Here is a 27172-nt window from a genome sequence, read left to right on the forward strand (position 1 = left end):
ACCTGCTTCCTCCTGCACAGTGCTTCTGGCTGGAGACCATGCTGTGGTATTTAACATGTGCCTGGGGGACTAGGAGTGCTAGACTGAAAAGATGTGGAAAAAACAAACAAACAAAAACCTGCCCTGGGACAGAAAATATAGTAATGAGAAAAAACAGGGAGAGTATACAGGGAGAAACAAGCAATCGTGTGGTACCTGACAGTGCAGGAGGAACCTAATTTTTCCGGAAACTGCTGTCAAGTCAGAGTTACTTTATGAGAGTTGGTTGTCTTTCAGGAGGGAATAGATAGTTGGGGATGGCAGTAAAGGGGAAGAAGCTTAATCTTCATGGAGAAGTGTGCATGCTTCCTGGCATTTAGGTAGACTTCAGTTGACTGGTGACTGTTTTGTAGAAAGCTTCCATGGCAGTGGTGGGATGCTGACGATGCTGATGGTTATAACGGGGACTGAATTTAAACTTATAACTTACTCCTGTTAGTGTCTTGTGCTTCCAGCCTCTGAGCCACTTCAGCCTAATAATGGGAACTTCATTAGAGTTAGATTAGAATCACCTGATGAAAATTTAATTATATGATAGCATTTATATTGCTGCAGCTCTTCCATTGTTTCATGAGAAGGAGGATGAGAAATAGGTAAGGTTTTTGCTTGTGGTGTGTGGCCACAATGGACTCAAATTGTAGCAGGCACGTTCTGTTGGGGTGAACTAGCTGAAGATGCTTTGTAGCTCAACACTGCAGTATTAATTAGAGATCTTCATGACAGTGCAGTAGCAATACTGCCTTTGTTTTGGTAGATTGCTGTTCTTCATTCTCGGAAGAGAATGATGCACTATGCGGTGACATCCGGAAGACTTGGAAAATATTGCATTCATGGTATTAGAATTGTTCCAAGTGTTTACTTTCAAACTAAATGAGAAACAATAAAATATGCCAACTAAATCAACACCAGCATTTGTTTATAGTGCTACTTCAGAAATGAACAGTAATTCTCTTTTAACAGCTTTTTTTTCTAGGCAGGAAATCTGGTTAGGCATAGCAAATCTTCAATTTATCCTGCTTGTATAAGGTGAAGTGGAGTTAAGCGGAGTTCTGTGGAGTTCAGATGATGCCCTGGTAAGGTAACTTTTGGTCCCACAGTGAATACCAGATATCAAGTTCTCGTGTAGTTATGCAAAGCCATTTCCAGTGTGAGTTTTGCCTTCCAGATGTCAGGATTTGTTTGCATATTGAATAATGGTTTCTGTATTGACGATGAAACAACAGGGAGAATTAAATGATCACAATCCATGTTTCTTTTCTGAAAATATTTTAACTGAAAATTAGATCTTGCAGTTTGTCCTAGGGGGAAAAATATCTGGCCATGTAACATAATAGAATATTTAAAGATTGTAGTAGGACATATGATAGGAAAGGTATTTTGTTTTTATTTTGTATTTTATTAGGAAGAACTGATTCTGTGTTAGAAGAGTGCTAGAAAAAGAAGTTGCCTTACATCTGTGAGCTTTGAAGGTAAAGCTTTATTTCTGAGGCAGTGTCATGCACCTACATTTGGTATGATAAGATGCCGTTGCTGTTGTAGAGAATGATTCAAATTAACTGCTAGGTTAACTTTTTTCTTCCTTAATAAAAAAAGGTACTTTAATGTTTTTTCCTCATAGATCTTTGTTGCATAGACAGCTGTAGCTCAAAATAGTGATTTCTTCCAGATATGTTATTCAGAGTATGTTACTCTAGAGTATGTATACTCTTTGTGGTATTCTGAAAACTCACAGCTGAATGAGGTTTGGACAGGCAGGTAAGAAGGAGATGGGAAACAGTAGAAACCTTAGCCCTGCTGGTCATGCCTCAGCGTGGACAAACTAAGCCTGTTCAGGGAGCTGCTCTTAACAGAGATTTTCCTCACCTCTGTACTTCGGGCATGAGCCTGCAAAACTCCAGCATGCACCTGGCCACAGAGATGATTAAGGGACTGGAGTATCTTTCACTTGAGGCTGAGCGCTGGGACTATGCACTCTGGAGAAAAGAAGGCTCAGGGGATCTTATCAATACGTATAAATACATATGGGAGGGAATGAAGAAGAGGGAGCCAGATTCTTATCAGTAGTGCCCACTGACAGGACAAGAGGCAATGGACACAAATTAAAAACGATGAATCTCAATCTCAACACAAGAAAACTTTTACTGTGAGGGTGATCAAATACTACAGCGGGTTGCCTGGAGAGGTTGTGGGGTCTCCATCTGTGGAAATACTCAAAACCTGGCTGGGCAACCTGCTTTAGCTGATCCTGTCGGAGCAGGGGGATTGGACTGGATGATCTCTAGATCAGCCTAAATGATTCTATGATTCCATGATTTGAAACAATTTTTAGTGGTATCTTTGTGTGAAACAGCAACAAAATAGTTAGTTGAGGCTTTGTTCTTTCAAAGAGCATCTTAAATTTAGGCAGCAACTCTGAAAAAAGTGTTCCTGCTAGCGGAAAGGCAGATTTGGAGAATATTTGTGGATTATGAATTGGTTCCACATTGGAATTTCATTAGTATCTTAGTTGTGTCTATGTCTAAGTTTCTGGTGAAATGGGAGCAGATAAGGGGAGTGAATCAGTTAATGTTGAGGCCTCTGCAATGTATTTGGGTTTGGAGTTTTACTTCGAACAAGATATACAGTAGTTCTGTGGACCAAACATCCTAGCTGTCCTTGTTTTTTGAAAATATCCTAAGACCGATCTGAACCATTATGTCTTTCAGGGTGTAGAGCATGTTTCTGCTGGAGCAGAAGTTCCAGTTCAGGTTCCTCCAAAAGGAGTTTATTTTGCACACACAAATGCAGCTCTGCAAAGCAAACTAAAGCTCTGTGAGGAAGATCAGGGAGAGGATATTTACTTCAAAACTGCCGTGTTTGCTCTAAACCAAAATGCAAATGTACAGGCAACCAAATAGTACTAAGTGCAGGTTGGTGCTCTTTTTTGAATTTCCCTCTAACTTCAATGACTTTATCCTCTGTCAGTTATTTCTCTGTTTTTTCTACTCTCTTGAAATTTTTAATTTCTCTTGTGTCTGATGGGAGGCTTTGCCCTTGAGTAACAACTGCATCCTGATACATGTATTTCTAAATTGCATTGTTGGTTAATACTTGAAGTATTGCTGTTAAGATTTTCCTGTGAAACTCTTGTGTTGACTGTTCACTCTAGGATAAAACTCTAGACTTTTGAAACAACAAGTTTGGATACAAAATTTTAAAGAGAAGAATGATGTTAGCTTTTCTTTTCTCTTCTAGATAAGCTGCTTTGGTTTAAATTGAGATTTATTACCCAATGTTCTTTTGTGCAGCTGACTGAATGATAAGGAAGTTTATTGTAGCAGCTTTTCAAATGAATGTAGAAAAAAAGCTGCTTTTTGTGGTACGTATGTTTGAGTGAAGTGTTTATGCTTCTTCAGATCAATGAAGGAAAAATGAAATGCCCCTGCTGGTATGCTTTCCGGAGGGCTAATTAGATAGAGGAGGATCTCTCAGATTTCTTGTAGAAACCCTCCCTTCTGCAAAAGCCCTGGAGATTTTGTTTTTCTTTTTGATAACAGATAGTTTGAAGACCGTGATTTTAAAAAAAAGTGTTTAAAAAAGTATATTATAAGCAATGATGTGAAAAATATGCTTTCGGATTAACCCAGTAAGAACAAATTTATTATTCTCCCAAAATGTGAGCAAAATTCACCTAGTTTTATCAAACCCTGTAAAACCAGAAAATGTCAAGACCTCTTAAACATACAGTAACACTGTATGAATGATGAGAAAAAGTTTAAATTAAAAAAAAAAAAGAAAAGTGAGACCTGTTAGGTCATTGATGTAGTCTTTGACCTAACCACAGAATATTAAAACAGCAAGAAACTTTCTCTATTTTACATAGATGTTCTTTTGTATGGCTTTTGGTTCTGTGAATTTGATTGCAAGTTTCTGGTACAACTGTAAGGGGGGGGGGGGGCGGAATCCAAATAAACAGGTTTACGTTATTACCTGAAAATCTGACCTACATGGGGAGCATGAATGGATAACAACACGACAGACAAAATCCATTTTAGTGTTTGTAATAAATTCTTAAACCAAGTCGTATCCTTCACTTCAACTCTTTTTCATGCCTTTTGTTGGGAAAATGCAGAATGACTAGGGATTTGTTGGATTCATTCACGTCAAGTACAGTACATCCTCATTCCTCCTTATCACACAACGGCCCCAATGTGATTGCACTCCTGCCTGCAGTGTGCCAGCTGGGTGGCTGTGCTGCAGCTGTGCTGCTGACCATGCTGCAAGAGCAGCAGAAGCTTGGGTGAAAAAGCCTGCTGCAAGTTCTTTGGCTGCTGCTCTTTCTGTTTCTTCTTCCCTAACAAATTTGCACTGTGAGTGAAGTTGGATTCTTTTGTGTTTTGCAGGAAGCCAGTGCAGATCTGATCACAAAACTAATGTTAACTGGAGAAGGGCTTGGGTGCTTCGGAGTTTTTCTTCTCCCTCTTCTGTCTTGTGAGCTAGTTTAACAGATAATGGCACATATGTAAGACACATTATTATTACCTGTGGCTCAGTTCTTTGTTTTGGTCTTCTCAAGAGTCCTTTCAGAGAACCTTTAAAGATAATCCTGCTCCTGCCAGCGTATTCTTTTACATAATCTAACCTAATGACAACCTAGCAGAGTAGATCTTCCCTTTTTTTCCCCTAGGTGCCGGGCTCAAATAGATTTATTTATTTAGTTAGTTATTTTTCATCATGCCCAAAGAAAAGTATTCCTTTATATCTCTTTAAGTAACAGACTGTCATGTGCAATGGTACTCGTTGTTTGATGGCACACGTATCTTCTAGACCATAAGTTTGGTAAATTCATGAGTTACCTTATATACTGATATAAAAGTGGGAGGCATTTTAGGCATTTGTTAGGTGAGTACAGCTAAGCAACCTCTTTGCTCGCTGACCTGATACATGCTGTTTCTTGGTGGCACTGAATTCCCAATTCCTGTTCTGCAACTTTTGTAAATTAGAGTAAAATTAATATTGACATGGAGTATAGTTTATTTTACTCTTATGCATAATGCCTTGTTTCACTCTTCTTTTTGGCAATGGCAGCTCCTATGGAGGGTGATGTGATTAAGAGGAGAGACCATTCCAGGTATAGAAGTTGACTTTTCACTGCTAAGTTCAGTTTCATACTCTTTAGTTCATGAAGCTCTTAAAATGCAGTACTTTATATTACTTCATAATCACAACCTTGGAAAACTGATAGTGAAGGGATTATAAGTGGACTAGGTATATAAAGTGATGGTAAGATACCCCAAGCAGACCTGAAAGCGGTGGGACTTCTGAAGAAAACTTAAGGTCTGCAAACTGGAACAGAGATACTTCCTTTGCATTTCACATTTCATGGCCATTCCAACTGACATATCGTACGTTTTAAGTAGCATATTTTACGAGAGATTCGATGTGTTTTGGGATCAGAATGGAATGCTTTTTAGCTTGTTTACTTGTTTGGTTTAGGTTCAGCTGTATTTATTAAGTTGTCTCTGTGTATTGGTTGTCCCCCCCATACCCTTCTTTTCTAGCACACATGAGCAGGATAATTTTGCAGTGTGTGAGAAGTAAATTCTGCACCAGAGAACAACATCTGTTTACTCCCAAGAATCTGTTAAGCTTACCAGTTGTCACCCAACGCTAAGGGGACAGGCAGGTTCTTTTAGGGATCCTTGGCAGAACGATGATGGCGCTAAAATGTAGTTACAATTAAAGCTTTATTTTCTTAACAAGATATTATGATTAGTACAGAACAGAACTTATGATTAGAATGGCACAGGATTTCTACAAGCAGAATCAGTATAGTACAATTTATAAGTAGTGTAATACAGAATTTACAATACGACTTAACTTGTGATTTCTAATCACCTAAGTAATACAGAATTTATAATACAACTTAACTTATTATTTCTAATCACCTGGACCCTCTGCAGATCGGGTCAAATCTTCGTACGTGGTTTGCTGTATCGGTATAACAGTCATGATCTAGACTCGAAAATCATGTAAAAGCCTACGAGCCGCTCAGTCCTCGGAGGAAGCAGGTGATGGTGGAGGCATCCCTGGCCACCGGGGGTCCTGGGTCTCACTGTCCAGCAGCAGTTCTGGTCCAGGTTCCCACTTAGGGCTTCTAACTGCTTGATTTTGCGGACGGTGCTCTGTGTGCTGTTATGGTTCCCTGTTCTGTGACGGGGTCATCACCACTACTGGGTTGGCTGGGTGCCTGGGACCTTCAAGGCCGGCAAGGAAGGGAGTAATCGGCCTGGTGCTCAGGAGTCTTGAGGCCGGTAGGGAGGAGAAGAAGAAATCTGTTTAGTTTGTCTGCTTGGTTCACAGGACCTTCAGGGCCTGATAATGAGGGGGAAGGGAATGAATATGTGACCCACTGAGTCACAGAGAATGGCTGCTTGCTTTATAAAATGGCGTTAGTTTGCTAACCACATTACCAGGGGTCAGGAGCAGGGGGTACTGGTCATACCAGTCTTATCCTGACGCCTCCACAAGGCAAATTCCAGTTCTGATGACTGCAAATTCTGAAATAGTGGTGATTGTGGATTTCTTTATATACATTTTTTTCATTTATAAATAACGCTTCATAAGAAGATATTTGAGATGTGGAGCAGAGCAAAAGGAATTTCATCTTGGGTAGTGTTTATAATACGGGGTTTGCCTAGACAGTCCAATTTGTGTTGGTATAGTTCCCTTTCAACTTCTTTATTTAGACGACTCATCCATTTTAAATGACAAGTCAGGTGAAGGTAACACCTGCTGAAAGCGGACTGCTTTTGTTTAGGTTTTCCTTACCTGCTGCGGTGCTGACATTTCCTTGGTGTGGATTGCTAATGAATGGGAAAATGCTCTCATACCGGATCTGGAAATGTACCAGACTCCCTGTGGGCTTGCTCCACGACTAGCATGTAAGAAGACTCAAGGCCATGGAGTACTTAGTTAAAAGATGATAATTTTGGTGATGACACACACAGATAGGCATTAAAGTGCCTGGATGTTTGACATCACTCCACTTCCCTTTGCAACGCATCTACCCCTTTCTTTCAGTGTCAAGTACCCAGGTGTGTTTGGAGTGTGTGCAGCTTCCTATTCAAAGACAGGCAAAAGGAGAAGCATTGCGGTAACTGTCTGTTTCCGATGCACTTCTAAAAGTTGATCCTCAACTTTGTTAGCATCTTATCTTACCCCAAAGACTTGAATTCCTTTGTAGGTGCCTTCTTAAAAAAAGAGCAGGAATGTGTTTTTGTCATGTGCCTTATCTTATTTTTGTGATTGATAGGGCTAAAAGTTTTCCAGGGTTGAAATGCGGGGCTGTCAGGTAGGTTGCTAACCGCGTCTCCTGCTGCGTTGTTGTCACTTTGAACACTAATCATGATAGCACAAGGGGATAAAACCACGTTCTGTGCTAAATATAGTATGTTGGATTGGAAAACTGGTAAGGGAGCTGGGGTACTGATTGTCTTGCTACTGGAGCTTCAAAGGCAAGACTGTGTGCAGTATGTGATATGACTATATGGGGTAACAGGATGTATCTCTCATAGTGAGGCATGGCTTTATTTCTACCGAGCTTCAACAGAATGTGTGATCTTGATGCGCCTACATGTTATTGTTTCTCCCATGTGGTTAAGAAACACAGTGGCTATATCTTTGGTGGTCGTTTATTTTACTTGTTTCAATAGAGTTGCACTAAATAAAGCCTCTCTGACAAAGAAGGGGGGGGGGGGAAGAATCTCTCAGGCTGGGGTTTAACATCAGCACTTCTTGTTGGTCTCTGTTGGGAGAGCTGAGATGGGAACAGAGGGAGGGGTCAGTCGTGAGGTGGAAGGAGGTAGTGGGCATAGGCTCTGTTTTTTCTTTCCTCCGTTTCCAAACTGTGTGCTTATTGCCAGGTTTACTTGAATGCTCCAAACATAGTTAATGGCCATCCTTGGACTTTCCAATTTGATCTTAGTGTGTTGATGGCATTGTACCAAGCTGACAAGTGCTGAGCTCCGTATGGCCCTAGGCAGAAGTCTTTTTTACCAAGAAAGCATCTGAAAGCAAAATGCCATCACTTAGGCTGATACTTTATTTCAAAGCTGAACACAGGCACTATTAAATAAACCTATGTCTAATCTAAATATATCTGGTTTCACTTTCTAGCCACAGATTTCTTTAATGCCTTTGTCAGTGAGAGTAGAGCTCTTTTAAATTTTTTTTTAACCATGACTGGTGGTGGTAGCTGATTAGTCTTCAGATAAGACAGACATTTCAGAAGAGTTCCTGCAATATAGTGTGTCTGGGCTTATTGGTGGAGGGAAGGAAGACTTTTGTATTTTCCAGATCATTGGTATAGGTTCTCCACTTTCTTGTACAGTATTGATTTGTCTTATTTCCTGAATAATTAGTTTGTGATTGATAGTTATTTGCTGTACTCTGATGCTAGAAACCTCTGCGTTTAAGAAGGTAAATTCCAGTTCTCATGTGCTTTTGGCAGAAGAATTTCTTTATTCTGTTCTGCAGATTTGACAGAGAGGGAGCTGTAACATAGTACTGCATAGCAAACCTCAAAATATTTCTTATAATTTATCTAGTGAAAACATCTGATGTAACCAGTCCTTTTTAGTGAGTGTGGGGGGAAGTAAAGAGAATAGTTCAAAAAGCCTAATCATTCCCTCCTGCCCCTGTTTTTCTTGTATGTGGGGTTTTATTGCTGATTGTGAATCCCCCTGCCTTTTTTTTTTTTTTCTGCATGGAGACTGTGATGTCTGGTTAATGCTCAAGCTTGCTCTCTCTTAGTACAGGTTGGCTCAACGCTTGCATAGAAATTCTGTTGTAGGTTTTCTATAATGCATAATAATTTTGACATGGACATTTAGGCTACTTCTCTAAGACTTCAGGGGGATCACAGAAGTATTTGTAGACCTTTATCATCTTTGGAGAGTTTTTTTCTGGATTATTATGCAACGTGCTTTTGAAAAGCAGTATGGATAAGCTAGACCTCAGACTTTGTGTAAGCTATTCTCCCACAAAAAGGTAAATACAACAATTCAATAACCCGGTGATTCTATAGCCATAATGGTGATGTTTTTAAATGTCTAACTGCAGAACAAATTAATTTTGTATAGCTTCATGAAGAATTAATGAGATTAATTGTTGAATGATGAAAATGCAGAAGTAACAGTTCTTCTATAGATTTCATAGCACACTTAGTATATTTTAAGTGAATTACGTCATAATCCTAATGGCTAGAATAAATAAACTAGTATCCAAGTGACTTATAAGGGGAGAGATTTGATCCCAGCATGAATTAAGAACACAAAGTGGGCAGGAATTGTTAGCAAATTGTATTTACATGGTTATCCTGAAGTTCTTAAGAACACAAGCATTTATGTTGTGTGAAGATGGAGAGCGAAACCATGAGTTCATTTTCTGTGAAGACATTAAGTTTCAGAAAGATTTAGAGTTTAGTATGGTGGTCTAAATGAGCTTTAACGAGCTGATTTATAACTTATTTTTAATCAATGGAAGTAATATGAAAGAAAAAGAGTAATACTGAAAGGTCTCTAGGGTATTGTGGGGTAAAAGCTAGAAACCGAAAGAAATTAAAGGTTCTTTGTTCTCTGTTTCTTAACCAAAAGTATTGCTTTGCCACCAACAGAATTGATTGTTTCGAGACTGAAGAGGCTAGTTCTGCACAATGCTGCCATGGAATATGTTCAAGTACTGTTCAAGTATCAGTTCATAACACATAAGTAGTAATGCTGGAAATATGCTACACAATATTGCATGCAATATACAACATACACAACATAGCTTTCAAAGCTTGCTATATAAGCACAGATGCTTTGCATGTTACTTAAAAAACCCCACATGTTTTTGAGTGGAAACCTAAGCTGGATTGCATTTGTGCAGGCACGGTTTGTGTGCACAAGTGCATTCTGCTCTATGCAAAAGGAATCGTGCAATTACATTGCATATGAGCTGCATTTAAGAATTACCTAGGGGGCTCTGTTCTTCAGAACTGGACTGTCTGACAGATGAAATAAAAATATTTTTGTAGCTGCTTCATCCATTTTCATAAGATTTTATTCTATTTAGTACTGGCGTCTTTTACAGACAGTTACAATTTAGTCTTGGATTTGAGGCTGACAAAATTTGTGTGCACTAATCAGCTACATTTAATAGGAGCTTTCTATATGTTGGGGCAGCAGAAGAGGTGTGTAAAAATGCAGATAGTATAGGTTGGTATGTAAGAGTTTGTATAGATTCCGAGATAAGGTATTTAGTGTTGTCCAGTTACGACTGCTGTCTAACCCTTCAGATACCTAGTCAACAAGAGAACTTACCATTACCAACAAATTACATGCTTCTCTTCAGAGATTAGGTAGAAGAACCATGGGGTTGAGGAAGGTGTCTTTGGGCAGAGTGTCTGAAGGGACCTAATGAATGCAGAAATCTTTACAAGAGGTTTGTGTTGGAATACTGTAAACACTGAGCTACTAAAAAGGACTTGGTAAGCTACTAAAAAGGACTTGGTAAATCATTATGAGATAATGAGGTTACTGACTTTTGGTTTTGAGAAGAAGATTGAAAGGAATAGTTCTAGATCTATTTTGAATAGAGTTACAGCACAGTGATGAATGAGTGGAAAGTGTCAGACCTTTATATGTAACAGGCAATAAATGAAGTGTTGCATGTTTGTATGAAGAAGGATGTGTGCATCTGTGATGTGCAAATGATATGGTCCAGCCATCTCGCCTCGCTGTCTGTCTTTTTGAGACTGGACTAGTGGAGGGTAGATAAAACTAAAATGTTAATGTCAGTTGTTGATAACACTTGTTCAAAGATCCTTCTTCTCTTTGCCAGCTGGAGACAGGCTCCGAGAGGGTCGAATTCCTGTTTTTTTAAAAAAAAAAAAAAAAAAGAGAGAGAGAAAATACCTTTATGTCAGATTTAGAATAACTTGAAGGAACTTATTCAGTTAAGCTTAAATCCTGGATGAGTATTTGTGTTTGTGGGGTTTTCATATGCTTTCCGTGAAGCATGTGCAAAGTAGAAGGCAGAAAACTGCTTTTAGGTTACATCCTTTCAGAAGAAGTGAAGTGTGGCCATGTGTCATAGCTCTTGAGAAGGTTTCTGTTACATGAATCCAAATGGTTAAAAGCAATTCTAATGGCTCTGCTGCACTGAGGGCAGGATGGTAGGGAGTGCATGGTTCATAGTGTGAAGGAACACGTTGGCTGTAAGGGCATGCTTACACTAGAGAGAAGGATGGCAGCAAAAAACGTGAGGACAAGATAAAACTCTCTGACTTGACGCCTGCTACTCCCATTTCACAATAGGCAACTTGAGGTGGACTGAAATTGCGTTATTTCACTGCTAACTTTTGAAACTGGCAAAGGGAACCTGTCTGTAGCAGTAGAATGTCTTTTCCAGTAGTGGAAAAAACCCATCTTTCTTACAAAGCTGTCTTTTTGAGTCTTACCACTGGTAATCCTTTGTTTTGTTCTTCTGCAGGAGACAGCTGGATGTAAAGGCTTCATGGTTTATCCAACCTGAGCTTTCATTACACTAGATCAGTTTTCTAAATAGAGACTGGATGCTAAAACCAGTCTGTGCTTTAGTTGTGGTATAGTTAGTATGTTCTCCGCTGTGAGGGTTAGGTTTTGGAAGACTCAAAAGGTTCAGCATACCTGAAGAAGTCATGCCTTCTGACATGGAATGGTTGACCATAATCTATTCTATGCAGTCATTTTCTGTGACCCTAATTTGTTATGCTAAGTGGTTGTCTGTGCCATTTTTTCACTGTATGAAAGCGCATTAATTGTGTAGTCTGTTATCTCTTGACTGAAATGCTTAACTGGGTAGTCCTGTTTACAATAGCTACTCCTCTGGAACACTTCATGTTTCTACTTGTTTAGTAGACTATAGAAGGGCATCTCTTTATTGACAAAGAGTCTTCTGACCAGATGGGAAAGCTGCAAATTTGCCTCATCTTTCTCCCTGGATGTTCACCTTGTGAGCCAGAAGAGCAGAGGGGAACGTCTGTTACGAGGAGGGAGGCATATATAGCCACTAAGCGCCTGGCTCCTACTTCAGTACTTGAAACTCCTTTTTCAAATGGGTTTTATATGTAGGTCCCACTGAGAATGCAGGCTGCACAGGTTGCCTTTACTATTAAAATACTGCATTGTGTAGAGTATTCAAAAGGCAGGAGAAAGAAGAAACCAAAGTAGATCGGCTTTATTGTAAACATGGAACGCTTTTTGCATTGTCAGTGCATCATATTCTTGTGGTGAAGAATATCCCACTGCAAGTCATCTCTGCCTGAGGAGAAAACACATGGAAATGCACTGAAAGGCTTTTCATATAAATAAACTTCAAACTCTAGTTTATGTCCTAAAATCTCGCATCACATCCTCTTTTAGTAGGCAAAAGAGGAACAGGTCTTCAACTTGTGCATAAGGGTAGCTCAGGATTAATTTTGCAATCAAGAGTTTTTAAACAGTAGTAAGCACATAGTCTTTGGTTTAGGGTCGCACAGAACTTAAGCAAGTGATATAGGGGAGTGGGGTCAGGGATGTGACAGGACTCTTTTTTTTTTTTTTTTTTTTTTTTTTTTTTAAATCTAATTTTTCCAAAACGTTTTAAAGTAAAATGACAGTAAGTAACACTTCAACTTCATGAAGCAGTCGGGATTTCATCTTGGCATTGGCTGAATAATTCTTCTGTGTGCTTTTTCTGTTTGTCCTTTATGTGTCCTTTGTACATGAATCTATTTTGAAAGTGAAGATCTGGTTGTTTCCTACAAGTAGATAAAACTACTGGCATAGATGAAAAAGATAAATCAAGGAAAATCTTAGTCTTTGTTCTTGTATCCTGAATAGCTAAAAATTTGGTTTCTTCCCCCTGCCTCAACCTACAGTTGTGTATCCAAAGTAATGAGAGGGTTTGTGTCTTGATGTCTACCGAATGAGAACTTCATTAAAGTGATGCAGATGAGTCTTACTTGAGCTGAATTGTGCTGACTTGGTGGTTCCTTCCTTGGGATGTCTTATTTAATTTTTAAAATCTCTCTTAATTCTTTTATTACTTACATTATTGGAATTTTTATAGGCTTTGTTCTGTAAGCAGACGGAACAGGACATGTCAATATTTGTCTGTGACCGCATCCTGCAAAAACATGACAAGTTAGTCCAGTTAAGACTTTTTTTTTTTAAGATGAGCTCAGAATTTTGTAATGAAATTCATACACTGAGTTAAAAAGCTTTGTGATTTGAGTGAAAACGTCATGTGAACAAACAATACATGAAAATAGCTAAGCAAATAGCAATTAAAATACGGACAATAACTTTCAGTCATGAGGTATTGTCGGTGCTGTTTTCAGATGTGCAGAGGGAAAAGCTCTCAATTGTTCTTAAGTCGACTGGTAACTGAATCCACGTTTGTAGAGCTTGACAACAAAAGGCTTTTTGTTCACAATTTGTATTCATCTAGGACATGCCAATTACTGAGCATAAACAGAACATAGTGTATGAGCAGGCCAATGTAACATGTTGCTCAATTTGTGACTTACCAGAAATCCATAATTTATATTAAAATAGTTAGAATTACAGGTAGAAGCTACTCGTCGTGGGATTTTAGATTTCTGCATGAATGACCACAATGTAATTACTTTGAGGAAGCACACACTGCTGTATTCGATGTGGCAGCAGGATGTGCAATCTGGGCAAAACTCTTTCTGAATATTAATTGCAATCATTTCATTAATTTAGTGAGGCAATACTGGCAAAGCCAGTGGGTGCTTGATAAAAGAAGCAACAAGACCTTTTACTCCTGCTGTTTGCAAATAAACCATACTAAAGAAAATTATTCTAATGCTTTCCCCAAAATTTGTTCAATTCCACCAAGCTTTGTTATCAGTGTAGTTGTATGACTGCATGTCAAGTAAGCATGACTGACTTTCTCTGCTGGGCCATTCAGCAATGTGCATCTTCTTATTGTTGTTGGTGTGATACTTGTGCCTCCCGTGCTCTTTACAGGAATCGGCATGCTTTTTGTAGGATGTTACCCTAATCACAATGAATGAGCAGGAACACAGGTGAAACTGTAGAAGATTTGGCATGTACAATTTTACTGTTTTGTTTGTTTGTTTTTTCCTGTTCATTGCATAGTGGGAACAAAAACTTGGTTAAACAGGGACTGACTGAAAGAAATAACTTTTGATAAAGCCCTGCCCCCCTGCATAATTTTTTAATTGTGTTAACTGTGCAAGTCATGTTCTTGATTAAAACAGATGTGTCCAAAGACAAAAGTGTAATAGTTCCCAGACTATATGAAATGCATTGAGGTGGTGGGTGCGACTTGATAAATGAGCATATAATTTTAAGTTGTTGGCTTGGGAATTTTGTGTGGAGTATGGAACAGAAACTTTGAGGGTTTTATTTTCCATTTGAGAAGTGTGCAAGCTGTCTTGCTAGTGGAAAAGTATGTGTGTGGGGAAAGCACTGAAAAAGGATAAACAGCAGATTTTAAGTTCCTCGTCAGTGTGGGGCTCTTATGCTGGTCACCGGTTTAAGCTCCTGTAATATTAAGACTGCGTTCCTTTTCTACCCTTTTTCAGGTAGCGGTGCTACAGCAGTTGTCCAGGCAGCGCTATGCAAACCCAGGCAAGAACGTGTAGCAATAAAGAGGATCAACTTAGAAAAATGCCAGACCAGTATGGATGAATTACTTGTAAGTAAATCAGAGGGGAATATGTTACATGGACACTATCTTCTGTTTCGATTTTTGGTTTTACTTAGTCCAAGAGTAAGGGTAGAATTTTATGCAGGATAGTAGTGACAAAAGGATTTGAAAATAATCTGAAAAAAGTATGCCCTTCCCCTAAAAATATATTTTACTAATGTGTATTTTCTAATGCCACAAAAACAAGAAGTGCAAATTTGAATCTTGGCATAACCAACTGTTGAGAACTGTGGGAGGAACCTTACCCCTTGCTTTCTGGAGACTGGATTTTCAAGAGGTTACTGTCTGATTGTCTGTCTTTTCTTAATACCGAGGAAAGATACATTTTCCTTTGGTTAAACACTGATTAAAAATATAAAGGTAAAATTGAGTAGGTTTCCTTAAAATGTCTAAAGCACCAAAACATGGCAAAAACTAGTTGTTGGATCATTTTGTAATGATAACTTTTGAGTGGAAAAGTAGGAATGGTTACACTGCCATCTACAAAAGGAAACTCTAAAGCTAGTAACATGCATGTATCCGATAGGCCATAACAAGCCATTTGAGGAATGCTGTTTGTTTGGGTCACTGATCAGAGGAGGAAGGGACCTGTAAGAGGCCCTTTGTAAAAGGGACTGCAAGAGTTTTTCCTCTGCACTGGTTATGGCAATCCAGACAAAGTCGCAAAGAACTGTTAAAAAACTAAACCTGTTGCTTTCTAATGCTCGTAGTCAGGTGCTTGTGAGACTAATGCGTATTGATATATAGGCAGCATAACAAGAGTTGAAGGACACAAAACCATTCTAAAAGTGAGAACACTCTCTTCTGTTCCACAGGTTATGCTACTGCCTAGAGACTGTGGGCTTTTTCTAATGCAGAAATTCCTGCCTCTGAAGGAAATGATCTCCTCAGCAGGGAATTGCCAGTGCAAAAGATATCTTGAATTTGATACAGAGGGTATGGTCCATCCAGTTTCTTCAGATAAAATGACTTGCTTACAGTGGAGGACCCAAAATGCTCTTCCCTTGGTGATTGATGGCATTCGCCTTCAGTTTATGTAACAGCTTGTATGGGACATTGTTGTGTTTTTTTTAGAAGAGGATTGTGGTAGTGGAAGCTACCTCTGAGGTAGTGAGACTTCTGTCCACTAAAAACTCAAAAGATAAATTCTGAACTGTGTTTAGAAAGAGAACAGCCCAAGGTGAGATGCTGTGTATGATGTATTAACATCTACAGCCCGTAAAGAATATGTCTATAAAACCAGAAATACTAATAATTGTTATATAAAATGGTCAAAATTTGATCTTTTTTTATTAGAATTTGCACTAATAATGGGATTAAGAATTAAAAAGTTACAACAAATAAAAACAGATAAAACTGCCAAAAACCTGCAAGAGATATCCAGGTGGTCTAGAGAAATGACTCCAGTTAGTTACCAGCTTGTACAAAGTTACCTTAGCAAGTGCTTGAGTATCTTTACTGCTGACATGTCTCCACTGTCTGCCAAATGAGGCAATAGGTCTTGAATTTTTGGTCCCGTATTGCTTTCTTTTGGTACAAAGACAACTGTCCATACCATCTTTTTTATTTTTTAACGTAAGTCAATTTCTGTTTTTCTGTGTTCAGATTTTGTGTTTCTTTTATTTGTTGATCTGTTTTGATCTGAACATAAATTCTGGCTTTCAGAGTTCCTGGTTAAGTGGGTAAAAAAAAAGGGGGGGGGGGAGGGCCTTGTATGATTCCTTTTATTTGTATATGTGCCCACACATTTAAAAATACATAATTTTTTTTATATGAGAGGAAGTATGCTTACTCTGACTCAGTTCTAATAGATTTTAAAATTTTGTTTAAAAAAAAAAAAAAAAGAGTCATTCTGGAAAAGAGCATCATTGACCTTCAAAACTCTTACTACAACTGCGCTAACATTTTTATTTCAGTTGATAATACTTTGAATGCTTTTCTTCTGTTTTGGGATTTTTAACACTGTTTTTGAGTCCGCTCAGTTTTCAATCACTTATTTTTCTGATCAAACAGTTTCCGTTGGTACAGGGATGTTCTAAAACTCTGCCCTCTGAACATACTGTTTTGTAAAATCCTGCTGCTGAGTGCTTATGGATGGTGCGCAAAGGCACCCTTCACAAATTCTCAGCTGTGCGGCCTTCAGAGAAGTGGAAAATGCAGCAAGCCTGGTGCCCATGTAAGCGGGCTTGGGATTTGGGCCAGTGTCAATTAAAATAGAAAGGCAGTGGGGGAGGGAGTTTAAATAATACTAAGGTTACACAAACTGCCAAACTCCTGAAATTCAATACTCTCTTTCCTGCAATGTCCTGTGTTCTCACTGTTGTAAGCTAAATGTAACTTAACTCCATGAGCCAAGGAAAAAGTTCCTGTCCTTAGTATTGTCCTGACTGGGTATCTTCCCCCATCCCCTCACCTCCAGTTTTTTAAAACAAACAAAAAAACACTATGTACCAAAGAGTATTCTATAGAACAGCTTATTTGATTGAACAGATTTTCTAAACTGTTCGGATTTCTGCTCTGGCTAGCCCTTCGAGGTGGGCTCTCTGGAGGAGCCCCTCGCGTGTTACGCCCAGCCCCTCAAACAGCCGTGCCCCGGGTGCCCGTGGAGGAGGCCGCGGGTGCCCGTGGAGGAGGCCTGGGGAAGCGCCCGCGGAGCTGCGGCACCTGCCTGGCCACTGGGAGCCGGGCCCGGCCCTGCGGGCGCTGCAGCTGCGCACCAGAAGGAGCCGCCTCGCAGTTGCTTATTAACTGTGTCACCCACCTGCCCTTAGGCCGACGCACATTTTTGTGCAGCTGCTCAGTGAAACTGGGTCAGGAATAACCTGGCCAAAAAGAAGTTAGCTTTTAACCTGCGCGTATTTCTTGATGCAGTGCACAAACACTAGTGCTAGCACAAGGGAGGGAGAAGCAGAGGGATGATGAGATGAGGGAGAGACTTACTAATTTTAAGTGCCATTATGGCTTTGGTGCTGTCAAACATCTAAAGTGACGTGAATGTGAAGAAGGCTCCGGGACGTTCTCCTGGGTGTCCTGCTGCAAGCTTTTCCTCTGACAGTGTATTTTAAGTGAATGCTTTTCTCTCTCACCTGTGCATATCATGGGCCTCAGCCAAATAACTGAAGTTTGTGGAGGCTTACCATTCTGTGTGTCATAGGGGCTCTCCAGAACTGCAAGTCTGAAATTAGTACTTTCTTGACTAAAATGTAATCCCTTATCTCTCACGGGGTGCTTTTTATTTGTTTATTTTTGTTTTGCAAAGACTCTCTTTGGAAAAAGTCACCAAAGCTGAGACCCAGGGTCCCTTTGGCCATGGTTACTGTGATAGCTCAATTTTTACTGACGAATTGGTGCAGGCAGGCAAAATATCCAAAGCACTTTTCAGTTAAAGATTGTGAAGCTTACCACAGTCAACTAGTTATATTTCTGCACTATTAATGTGTGAGTAAAATAGATGAGGAGTTTTTTTTGTCCAGTAGTGGCAGGTAGACTTTTTGAGCCATTGTTATATTACCAGCGTAGGAAAAAAAATAAAACAATGTAAGAAATGAAATGGTAATAAAGAGTGGGAGAGTTACAGTTAAGATTTGGTATGGATCGCTGAATTAAGAACGTGAGGCAGTAATTTGACTTGTGTTTAAGCTGACATGTCTGCTGGGAAAGGGAAATCTGCCCCACATATATTTCTTCTGTTTTCCACCTACAGGGAGGGATGGGGGGAAGCTATTTTGCAAATTGCTCAGTTATTCAGGCTCGTTGCATGACTACCCAGTCATTCATCCTTCTGTGGTTCAGGGCTCAGAAGATGTCTAGGGAAGAGGACTTTTGACAACAGGACTAGCTGAAGTGTGTGTCAAACTACAGCCTGACTTAAATAGTCACGAGATTAAATCACAGTCTTTAATACATACAATTAACTTTTTATTAGAAAGCAGCTGTGATCTCGAGTGCATTGCAAATAACAACAGCAAAAAAATCCTCTTTCAAACACTTGCTGAATTGAGGTTGAAAGTTGAAAATGGCATGTATGGCAGCTTTAATCAGTCTAAGTGGGACTGCCATAGTGTCAGTGCTGGTGAGTGAGTGTGTAGCACAGGTCCAGCTGAAAGCAGTTGCTTTTCAGGAAGGGAAGGGAGGTGGAAGAGCTTGGTTTCTAGCCGGATTGGCTCCCTGACTGGCTCACCCTCCAGGTGCATGTCCTCTGGCACCAGGGGTGGATCAGGGCTGTGTGGCCAGAGGTGGAAAGGGATAAGTAGGGTTGTGGGATCTTAAGCTGGTGTGAGGCCAAACCCTCCAGTACAAAGGAGGCCTAAACGCTCTTACATAAAGGATTGGCTGGATAACGAGAGCTGCCGGAAAGGTGTTACAGAGCAATTATGTGAAAGACTGAATAGAAAAAGGACTCTGCTTGAAATAACAGATACAAGGCAGTCATTCTTAATGTGTACAGCTGTGGCGTGTCATAGATGGTGTTACTTGGTAGTGCCACGTTGTGCATCTGTTAGTGACTGCGTGCTCCTCTAGTCAATTGTTTCCTCTGACTTTTGGTCTGTAACATTACTTTTTCCTCTTGCACTTCTGTTGATTGCGTGGCTCTGGTGTCCACCTGTCCATCCACAGTAGCCGAGCCAGTGGTGCTGTGTCCCTTGTCCAACACCTTGCTTCCTCCTTTCTCACCTGCTCCCATTCTACTCTTCTCGTATCCCTTTTGAACAGGAAAGGCATTAGGTTTTGATCTTTCCTTGCATTCTGTTGTCCAGCCTGTACCCACACCTTCAGCTCTTGGAGACTGCTCATTCTTCATTGCTCACTCTGAATTTGGGACTTTAACAGTAATTTCTTTGCTGCTCTCAGAAGAAAATTGTAGTTATGCCTGTATCTCCTGGCCAAACCTCCCTCATGTTCTTTGCAATAATGTTCTGTCTTGCATGTAGATCTATAGGTAAATTGAAATGTTTTGGTGCCTTGATGCATATTCTGTGCATACTTCAGTTCTGTTATAGTATTTCACTTTTGAAATTAAACTTCCTATACAAGCAGAACTGGTATCTGGCTGTGTTACGTTGGGCTTTATATTTCTTACAGAAAGAAATTCAAGCAATGAGTCAATGCAATCACCCCAATGTGGTGACCTATTACACATCTTTTGTGGTGAAGGATGAACTTTGGCTGGTTATGAAGCTGTTAAGTGGGGGTAAGTACTGGTTTTACTTGTTTAGCTGCAAGGAAATAATATTTTTTTTTCTAATATACCTTCTGCTACTTAATTGGCCTAAACCAAGTAAAGATGGGGGAGAGAGACTACATAGGATGAACCTTGAGACATAAGTGTGTTATAGCAGGAAAGTGCAAGCTTAAAAAGTTTGTCTATGTATATTGATAGTATAGGCTAAGAATTACTGAGATAAGTTCTGTTGATCTAACTACTGTAATTTTTCAGTCTGAATCAATATATTAAAACTCTCTGTTAAGGCTGTGTAGAGAAAACTGATGAGAATTAAGTCACTTCTGTGAGTGTGGCCTTTTTTGAGTTTCTCTAGAATCCACTCTTTCTTAAAAATGCGTATATTTCTTATTTCATAATGAGTGTTTCTCATTCCTCATTCAAGGAAGATTCTTCCTAGGACAGGCATTATACATGTTGCATCCTTTTTATTGCTTAAACTAACCAAACACTCATTACAGTTTCTATGATGATTAATGATATAAAAATCTTACTTGGTTCTGGGGGAGGAAAAAGGGGCTGAACTGGATGTACTTGTGGCTTAAAAAAGTGAGGCTCTAAAATAAGATGTGGTGGTCTTGGTTGCTACATGATATTCTTCAAGTTGAGTCTTGATGGCAGCAGACTACTGCACCATCATGCTAGAAAGCAAGGACAGGAAGTGCTCATAAAATAACACTTTTTACGTCACATTCGGCTGAATTGTTCAGTTAAATCAAAAGCAAGCATAGACCCTGGAAAACCAGTGATTCATGACAGGAATTTACTGTAAGCTGTTGAAAAATGCTTGGATAAAAAGAAAATGTTGCTATTAGATTCCTTGAAATTTATAGTAACTGAAGTTCAGTGTCAGACTGGCTGTCACTGGGGATGTTGTCATCATTTATTTGCAGAGTATCTCCTTCCAGTTTTGCAGCTGCATGTTTGTCATGAACACATGAACCATAATCTAAGCTGTATAATAAACCAAAACCTTTGCTGTACATGTCTGTTGAAAAGTGGGATAGTCCTGAATTTTTAATAAATGGTAGCTTAGCAAACTGTTATGAGATCTTTCTAATGGATCGTTAATGTTACAGTATTCTTGCCAAAAAAAGTGCTTTGTTTCTTGTTTGAACGAGGTAGCAGTGTGCTTTATTCTGAGAAGTAGTTACATGAGGTCTTTACACATACATGTAAATATTTAAATTGCAGTAGCATAGAAAGAATGAGGAAATGCAACTTTTTCAAGAATCCGATACGATAATGCTGTATATATGCTTTTTTCTTTCCTGAATCTGCAATATAGGTTCAATGCTTGATATAATAAAGTATATTGTCAACAGAGGAGAGCACAAAAATGGTGTCCTTGAAGAACCCATAATAGCAACAATTCTTAAAGAAGTTTTGGAGGGCTTAGACTATCTACACAGGAATGGGCAAATTCACAGGTAGGTGCATATACGCAGGGAAAAGCATTTTCAGAGTTGTGTGTATAGTTTGTTGATACTGGTCAGCTGCAGTTGCTTGGCTAAGCAAATTGTATTGCCTCTTTCACATACTGTAAATGCGATCAGTAATCATCAAATGATAGCGCTTGGGCACATGCTATAACCTTGACTGCAGTTTGTCACTAATACTTAGTACTTGCCTGGGTCTTTATCCTGTTGTGTCTCTTGTAGTTAGGATTGGTCTGTGCTGCACTAAGTATGCCGGAACTGTGGTCTATACTCCTGTGCCTGCTGGTACTCCAAGTATCTAATCTGAATCCAGTTTATGTTACATGGTCTGTGACTTGGTTATTGTGTTGTACAGTAAACCTGTAATCTTGGGCACTCGGGCACTGCTGTGTAAATGTGAAATTTATTTTTTCTTGCTAATCAATAACATTTATTACAACTCTACAGGACCTCTCTTTATGACCACGTGTGAAGCTGGGATTGGTACTATGGAACTGCATCTTGGTGTATATGCATCTAGTGATTGTTCTCTTCTACACATTCTTTCTCCACTGACTTTCTTGGTGTAAATTGTGCAGATCCCCTGGGATGATCAATACAGATCTGCTGTAGCAATCCACAGGTTGCTTCCACTGTTGGGATGTTGGGAGTGCAGTACTGTGACTTCCCTAATTAATTTTACTGAGGTGAATTTGCCTTTTAAGGAAGGTACCTACAACAGGCTCTCTGTCTATTTCAAGCATTAGCCTTTTATAAGGGAATCTTTTAAACAAAAACAGATTATCTGCAGACAGAACTCTGAGAACGGAGGTAGTGCAGATGTAGCACAGTAATTGTTCTTTATGTGTACTTCTTATGTCTCATCTTATAAATGAACTGCCTCTGATGTAAATCAAGAACTATTTCCCTCCTTTTGCAGAGAGAAAATTGAGATAAATGGAGAAATAAAGAACAATTATCTTGACTTCTGGTCTGGAATGCCAAAGATCTGCCACAAACCTTAATTCATAGTCTTCTGTTAAGCTGATATTGTTGTGGAAGGAGCATTCATTAGCTTTTAAGGATAACAGGACCCTTTGAGGTCGGATTTGGGAATTCCCCTTGTCTATTCTTAAAGGACCTTAAAAAGATAAAAAGAGAGAGAATCTATTTGTTACGTCTGAGACTTCTGCTTTTTTATAACATCTAATTTTGTAAACTGTGCAGTAGCACAGAAGTCCTGTTCAAGACGATACAGTGTGTGTTCCTTTTCCCATGTATGTTGTAGGTAAAAGCTGTGGTAGTTCAGGGAATGCTGTATGAGGTGGTATTTGCCAGTTGGAGATGTTTCCAAAATTGTTCAGGGGATTTTGTTCTGTCATTTCAATGTGTTCCTTGTTTATGTAAAAGGGAACAGGTTATATTACCTTCCAGTAGCAATAAAAGTGTTAATTAAAGCAATAAAGTGTTAATTATTTTCAGTAAATCTTGGAAAGATTGATGTGCTCAAATTGTATGAAAGATTTATCCTCTGCATTAAGAATGGGATGCACATTTCTATCAAAAAAAAAAAACCAAAAACAACAAACCAGCCAGAAACGTTTCTTCTTAACGTTATGCGTGAATAGTGTGTTAAATAGGTATAGTTGACTGTTAAGCACATGCTGAATTTTTGACAGATTCAGTGTCAAGTAACTTTTCATCGTGGTACCCTATAGCAAAATATGGTTGCTATTACTGAGCTCTGATAGCTTCATTGGGTAGAAATCTACAGTATATTTACCCTTCTTGAAGATGGGTCTGTTCTCTGAAGAGATCAAAGAGGAGAACTTTTTTTTAACTTTTCTTTTTTATTAGTGGTGCACTTGGATGTGAGAAAACATTCATTCTTGCTTTAAAGTTCTGAAAGCTCTCAGTTTGTGAGATTGTATTTATAAAAGGTGGTAAAACAGACTTTGGAAATAAATATTTCTGTTCTCAAAATCTGTCCCTGAATTCTGCTCATTTTATGCAAAAGCCGAATTTGGGTCTCTTTATACAAGAGAGAGAGTTTGTGAGAGTTTGAGTTCTGCACTCTGTTTTCTTGTAAATCAGTTACGTTTTATATGTTAGATCCTGTTCTGTCTTTTAAATTTTACAATGCTATCTTATGAAACTAATTTGTATGCAGTATTTATTTATTTACATAAATTGTGCACATGCATACTTTCATACATAAAAGTAACCTCTGTTTGTACATTCTAGAGATTTGAAGGCTGGCAACATTCTTCTGGGTGAAGATGGCTCTGTACAAATAGCAGGTAATGGCGATGCTAGAGTAATGGCTAAATAAAAGAGAAAGGTAATTGCGGCTGCATTAGGGGCAACAGATAAAAGTTTTTCTGTTAGCTTCTAACTATTCCTTTTGGAATGCTGTAGCTGCAAGTTATCCAGTTTCAGATTTCAGGATCCTTGGTTAATGATAGATAATTTAGAAATTATTCAATATTTATTTGTGTCCCACCAAATATATAAGGAAACTTTTTCATGTCCTCTTAATGTTTCCTTTTGAATCACCCATGTACCTTAAACAGCTTGCAAATGGTGGCAACTCATATTTCTGTTGAAATTTATTTCGTCTATTCCTGCAAGTAATTGTAATAGTTCTTGGGGATTCAAAAATCTGTAGGTACTGCCCTTCATGAGGACCGTGGCTGCAACTTAACTAGTCATTGAGATGCATGAGATATATCTCACTGAGAACTATTTTTAGCATTTCTACCATTTATCTTGAAATGGTATTGGTTGGATACAGTTTAGCATCTTAAATATCCTCTGAATGTATCTATATGCTTCTTGAGTGGTAGTCTGTAAGAATCAAATTATTTGGTTTTCATAAGAGCTTAAGTACTGAGAAGGACCCCCACATCCCATCTCTCAAGTTAGTATCAGGTATCCGGAAAATAGAGCGAGCAGGTGGTGATACCTGCTGCCTGTCCCAGCGTACTCCCAGGCCTTTTGCAGGTTATGTATAGCCCATGACCCAGCGATGAAAGCTTTGTGTTTAGTAGCCCTCATTAATAAAAATGGCTATAGCCCAAAGTTCTTTTTTTGTATAAACAATGTTTTCAAAGTACTGTGTATTTTGAGGGCTTTAATATGCCAGTGTCTGAAGTCTATGAAACTGGAGAGGACAAGATTGGCTGGCAGGTGAACCAATTACTAATTGGAGCAGTTTTAAGTCTTCTGTTTTGAGTTCAAGACTTTTTAAGTAGGTAGTCAATTTTACAGACTTGAATTTAATAAGATACTTAATATTTATTTATTCACTTGATTATACCCTACAGTTGTCTTTACTTTATATAGCACTTTGGACAACTGCTGAGATTCTGCGTCTGTGGTGTTCAAGTATTTTTTAGGTCTTCTCATACTGTAAAGGAATAGATGTCCAGACAACCAACTTAATTAAAAATAATGATAATAACTAAAAAGTTGAAAGATAAAATCTCATGAGCCATCTGAAATAAAGCTGTTGACTTTACATTATTACTTTCACACGTAATCAAATCTGCTCTCCCAGTAATCAGATAACATTCAAACAACAGCTTCGTTTATCCCTTTCTAGTTCAACTCCAGGGCTTGGTTTCTTGACCTTTTTCTCCTTTTTGCTGTAGGCATCTTAATGAGTAAGGCTTTAATTGTGCTGCTAGGGCATGCAGTGCATCTGGGACTGAGGAGGTTCAGTGGCTGGATAGACATGTGGAATGTGTCTTTCTGTGATGCATTATTTCAATACCAGTTTATTTCTGATCTTCAGGTGAAAAGTGCAGCGGTGTCAAACTTGTTGCTTTGTTGGTGTGGGGCTGTTCTGTTTGGAACAGCTGAGCATTGCACATTAATGGAAAGCCAATTTTGAATGTCAACGAGGCCAAAATTCATCCTTTTTACATCTTTTTGCCTTGACAAAGTAAAATCTTTCATCTTTGGAGAACAGATACCTGATAATTTTGTTTCTTTTTATTTGCTAGAACTTAGGTTCTTTTGACTGCTTGTTCTCTTGCACCCCAAGCTTCCATAGTGAAAAGATGTATCCATAGCACACACTGCTAGTATGTATGAAGACAGAGTTGTCCATTAGCATTTCTGCGTTCTAAGGGGCTGTGGCTCACTAATGAAGCTCAGCCCAGTGTTCTTCTGACAAAAGATTTTGTGCAGATACAGAAGAGTTGGGATAGCTCTACAGGGACCTCTGATTACGGACCTCAGAGGTTCTGCACAGAGAATCTGCTCAGTCTTTGGTGGGAAAGAGGAAAATACACATTTTTTTGTTTATTTGTTTAAATTGGGGAGACTTAAAGTACAAAATTCCTCTGTACAGAGCAGGAAACTTTCAACTTACAAATACAATGTTAAATAGTGATTGCAGTTCCTCAGCTTCAACATTCTACTTAAAACTGTTGGGATTGTAACATCTGGTGCTTTGGGCAAACAAGATGATTGGTACTTCATCAGGGTTTCACCCTTCTAAGCCTGAATTGCCTGGCGAAGCTCAAAATGTCAAAAGAAACCAGTAAAGGAACAGATACATGAGATGAGATAAGGAGCATATAGCAATCATACACGGAGACTGGTGGAAGTGTAGAAGGTATGGGCTGTATGATGTGTTTAGTTCATACAAGAAATGACAGTTTTAATAAAACTTGTCAGAAAAATAATGTGTATTTAGGCAGAAGGTCCTGCTCTTCGGTTTTATGCATAGGTTGGTGTGTGAACTTACCCATTGCACCAGTGGTTTTCAGGGTGTTCGCTCCTATGGTAATCCATACCCACAGAAATGTTTGGAAAAGATCTGGTTAAGAATAGGCAGAGCCTATGCCTCAGATACTCAAGCCAGATTGAGGAGAAGGGTTTAATCAGGGACAATTGTTTGGCAGCCCAAGCTTTCCTTGGCCAACCCCATTCTCACAGGAGCTTGATGCTCTATTTCTCTCCCAGTCTTAACTGTAACCCTACACATGGCCTTGGCTGAGCCTTAGGCTAAAGTCTACAGCCACTGTCAAGGTGAGAAAGTTAGGGGAGAAAAGGTTTTGTAGCCTGTGTTTTCCTGCAGCAGCTGCTTTGCAGTACTGCTGCCATGGAGGCGGTAGCTTTGTCTTTCTCCCAACCCTGATCCTGACCCTAGAGCTTGGTTTTGGCTGAGGCTTGGCCAAGAGCCCCAGCCCTGGCTGAGGTGAAAGAGCTGTCAGGTACAAAATGTTTTTGCAGCCTGTGCTTTCCCTTAAGGGGTTCCTTGCAGCCTAGCTCCCTTGGAGGCCATAGGCTTCATCTCTCTCCCAACCCTCTGCCTAACGCTAAGTCTGGATGTTGGCCGTGGCTGAGGCTTGGCAAAGTGCCTAGCCCTGGCTGAGGTGAAAAAGGTGTTAGGGAACAAATGATTTGTAGGCTATGCTTATTTGGGCAGCTCTGATTCCTTTAATTTCAAAATCCTTTACTAATACAGTTAAATCAGGGCTCTTCATTAAATTTGTTTTTTCTTTGGTATTAGCTGTGACTTTTAGTGCCTGACACTGTTGAATTGTTCAGCTCTTTCCTTGTAATAAATTTCCCTTTCCTCTTTATGTAACTTGTTCTCAGCAATACTTTGCCTCCTATGTGACAGGAAGCTTGCCACTGTAGGCCATGTCTTTTCTTAAATAACCTGTATTTGTGAAAGCCATATCTGGGATAGGAAATTAAAGTCTTGTTTTTATTGAGTAGCTATCAAAGCGTT

At 39.2% G+C, this 27172-nt stretch overlaps 1 protein-coding gene across 1 annotated transcript in view; it reads left to right on the forward strand.

Moving 5' to 3' along the window:
* The window catches only part of STK39 (serine/threonine kinase 39), a gene marked incomplete at its 3' end in the record, with an annotated part of 104404 nt that overhangs the window by 7520 nt on the left and 69712 nt on the right, over positions 1-27172 (forward strand). The window contains exons 2-5 of the mRNA XM_082311752.1: positions 14664-14772; positions 19867-19975; positions 21294-21435; positions 23668-23723. Of these exons, the coding sequence (XP_082167878.1) occupies positions 14664-14772; positions 19867-19975; positions 21294-21435; positions 23668-23723 (416 nt within the window). The remainder of the gene's footprint in view (positions 1-14663; positions 14773-19866; positions 19976-21293; positions 21436-23667; positions 23724-27172) is intronic.

The sequence above is a fragment of the Platalea leucorodia genome, assembly GCF_965183815.1.
Source record: "Platalea leucorodia genome assembly, chromosome: 5".
NCBI classification, from domain to species: Eukaryota; Metazoa; Chordata; class Aves; order Pelecaniformes; family Threskiornithidae; genus Platalea; species Platalea leucorodia.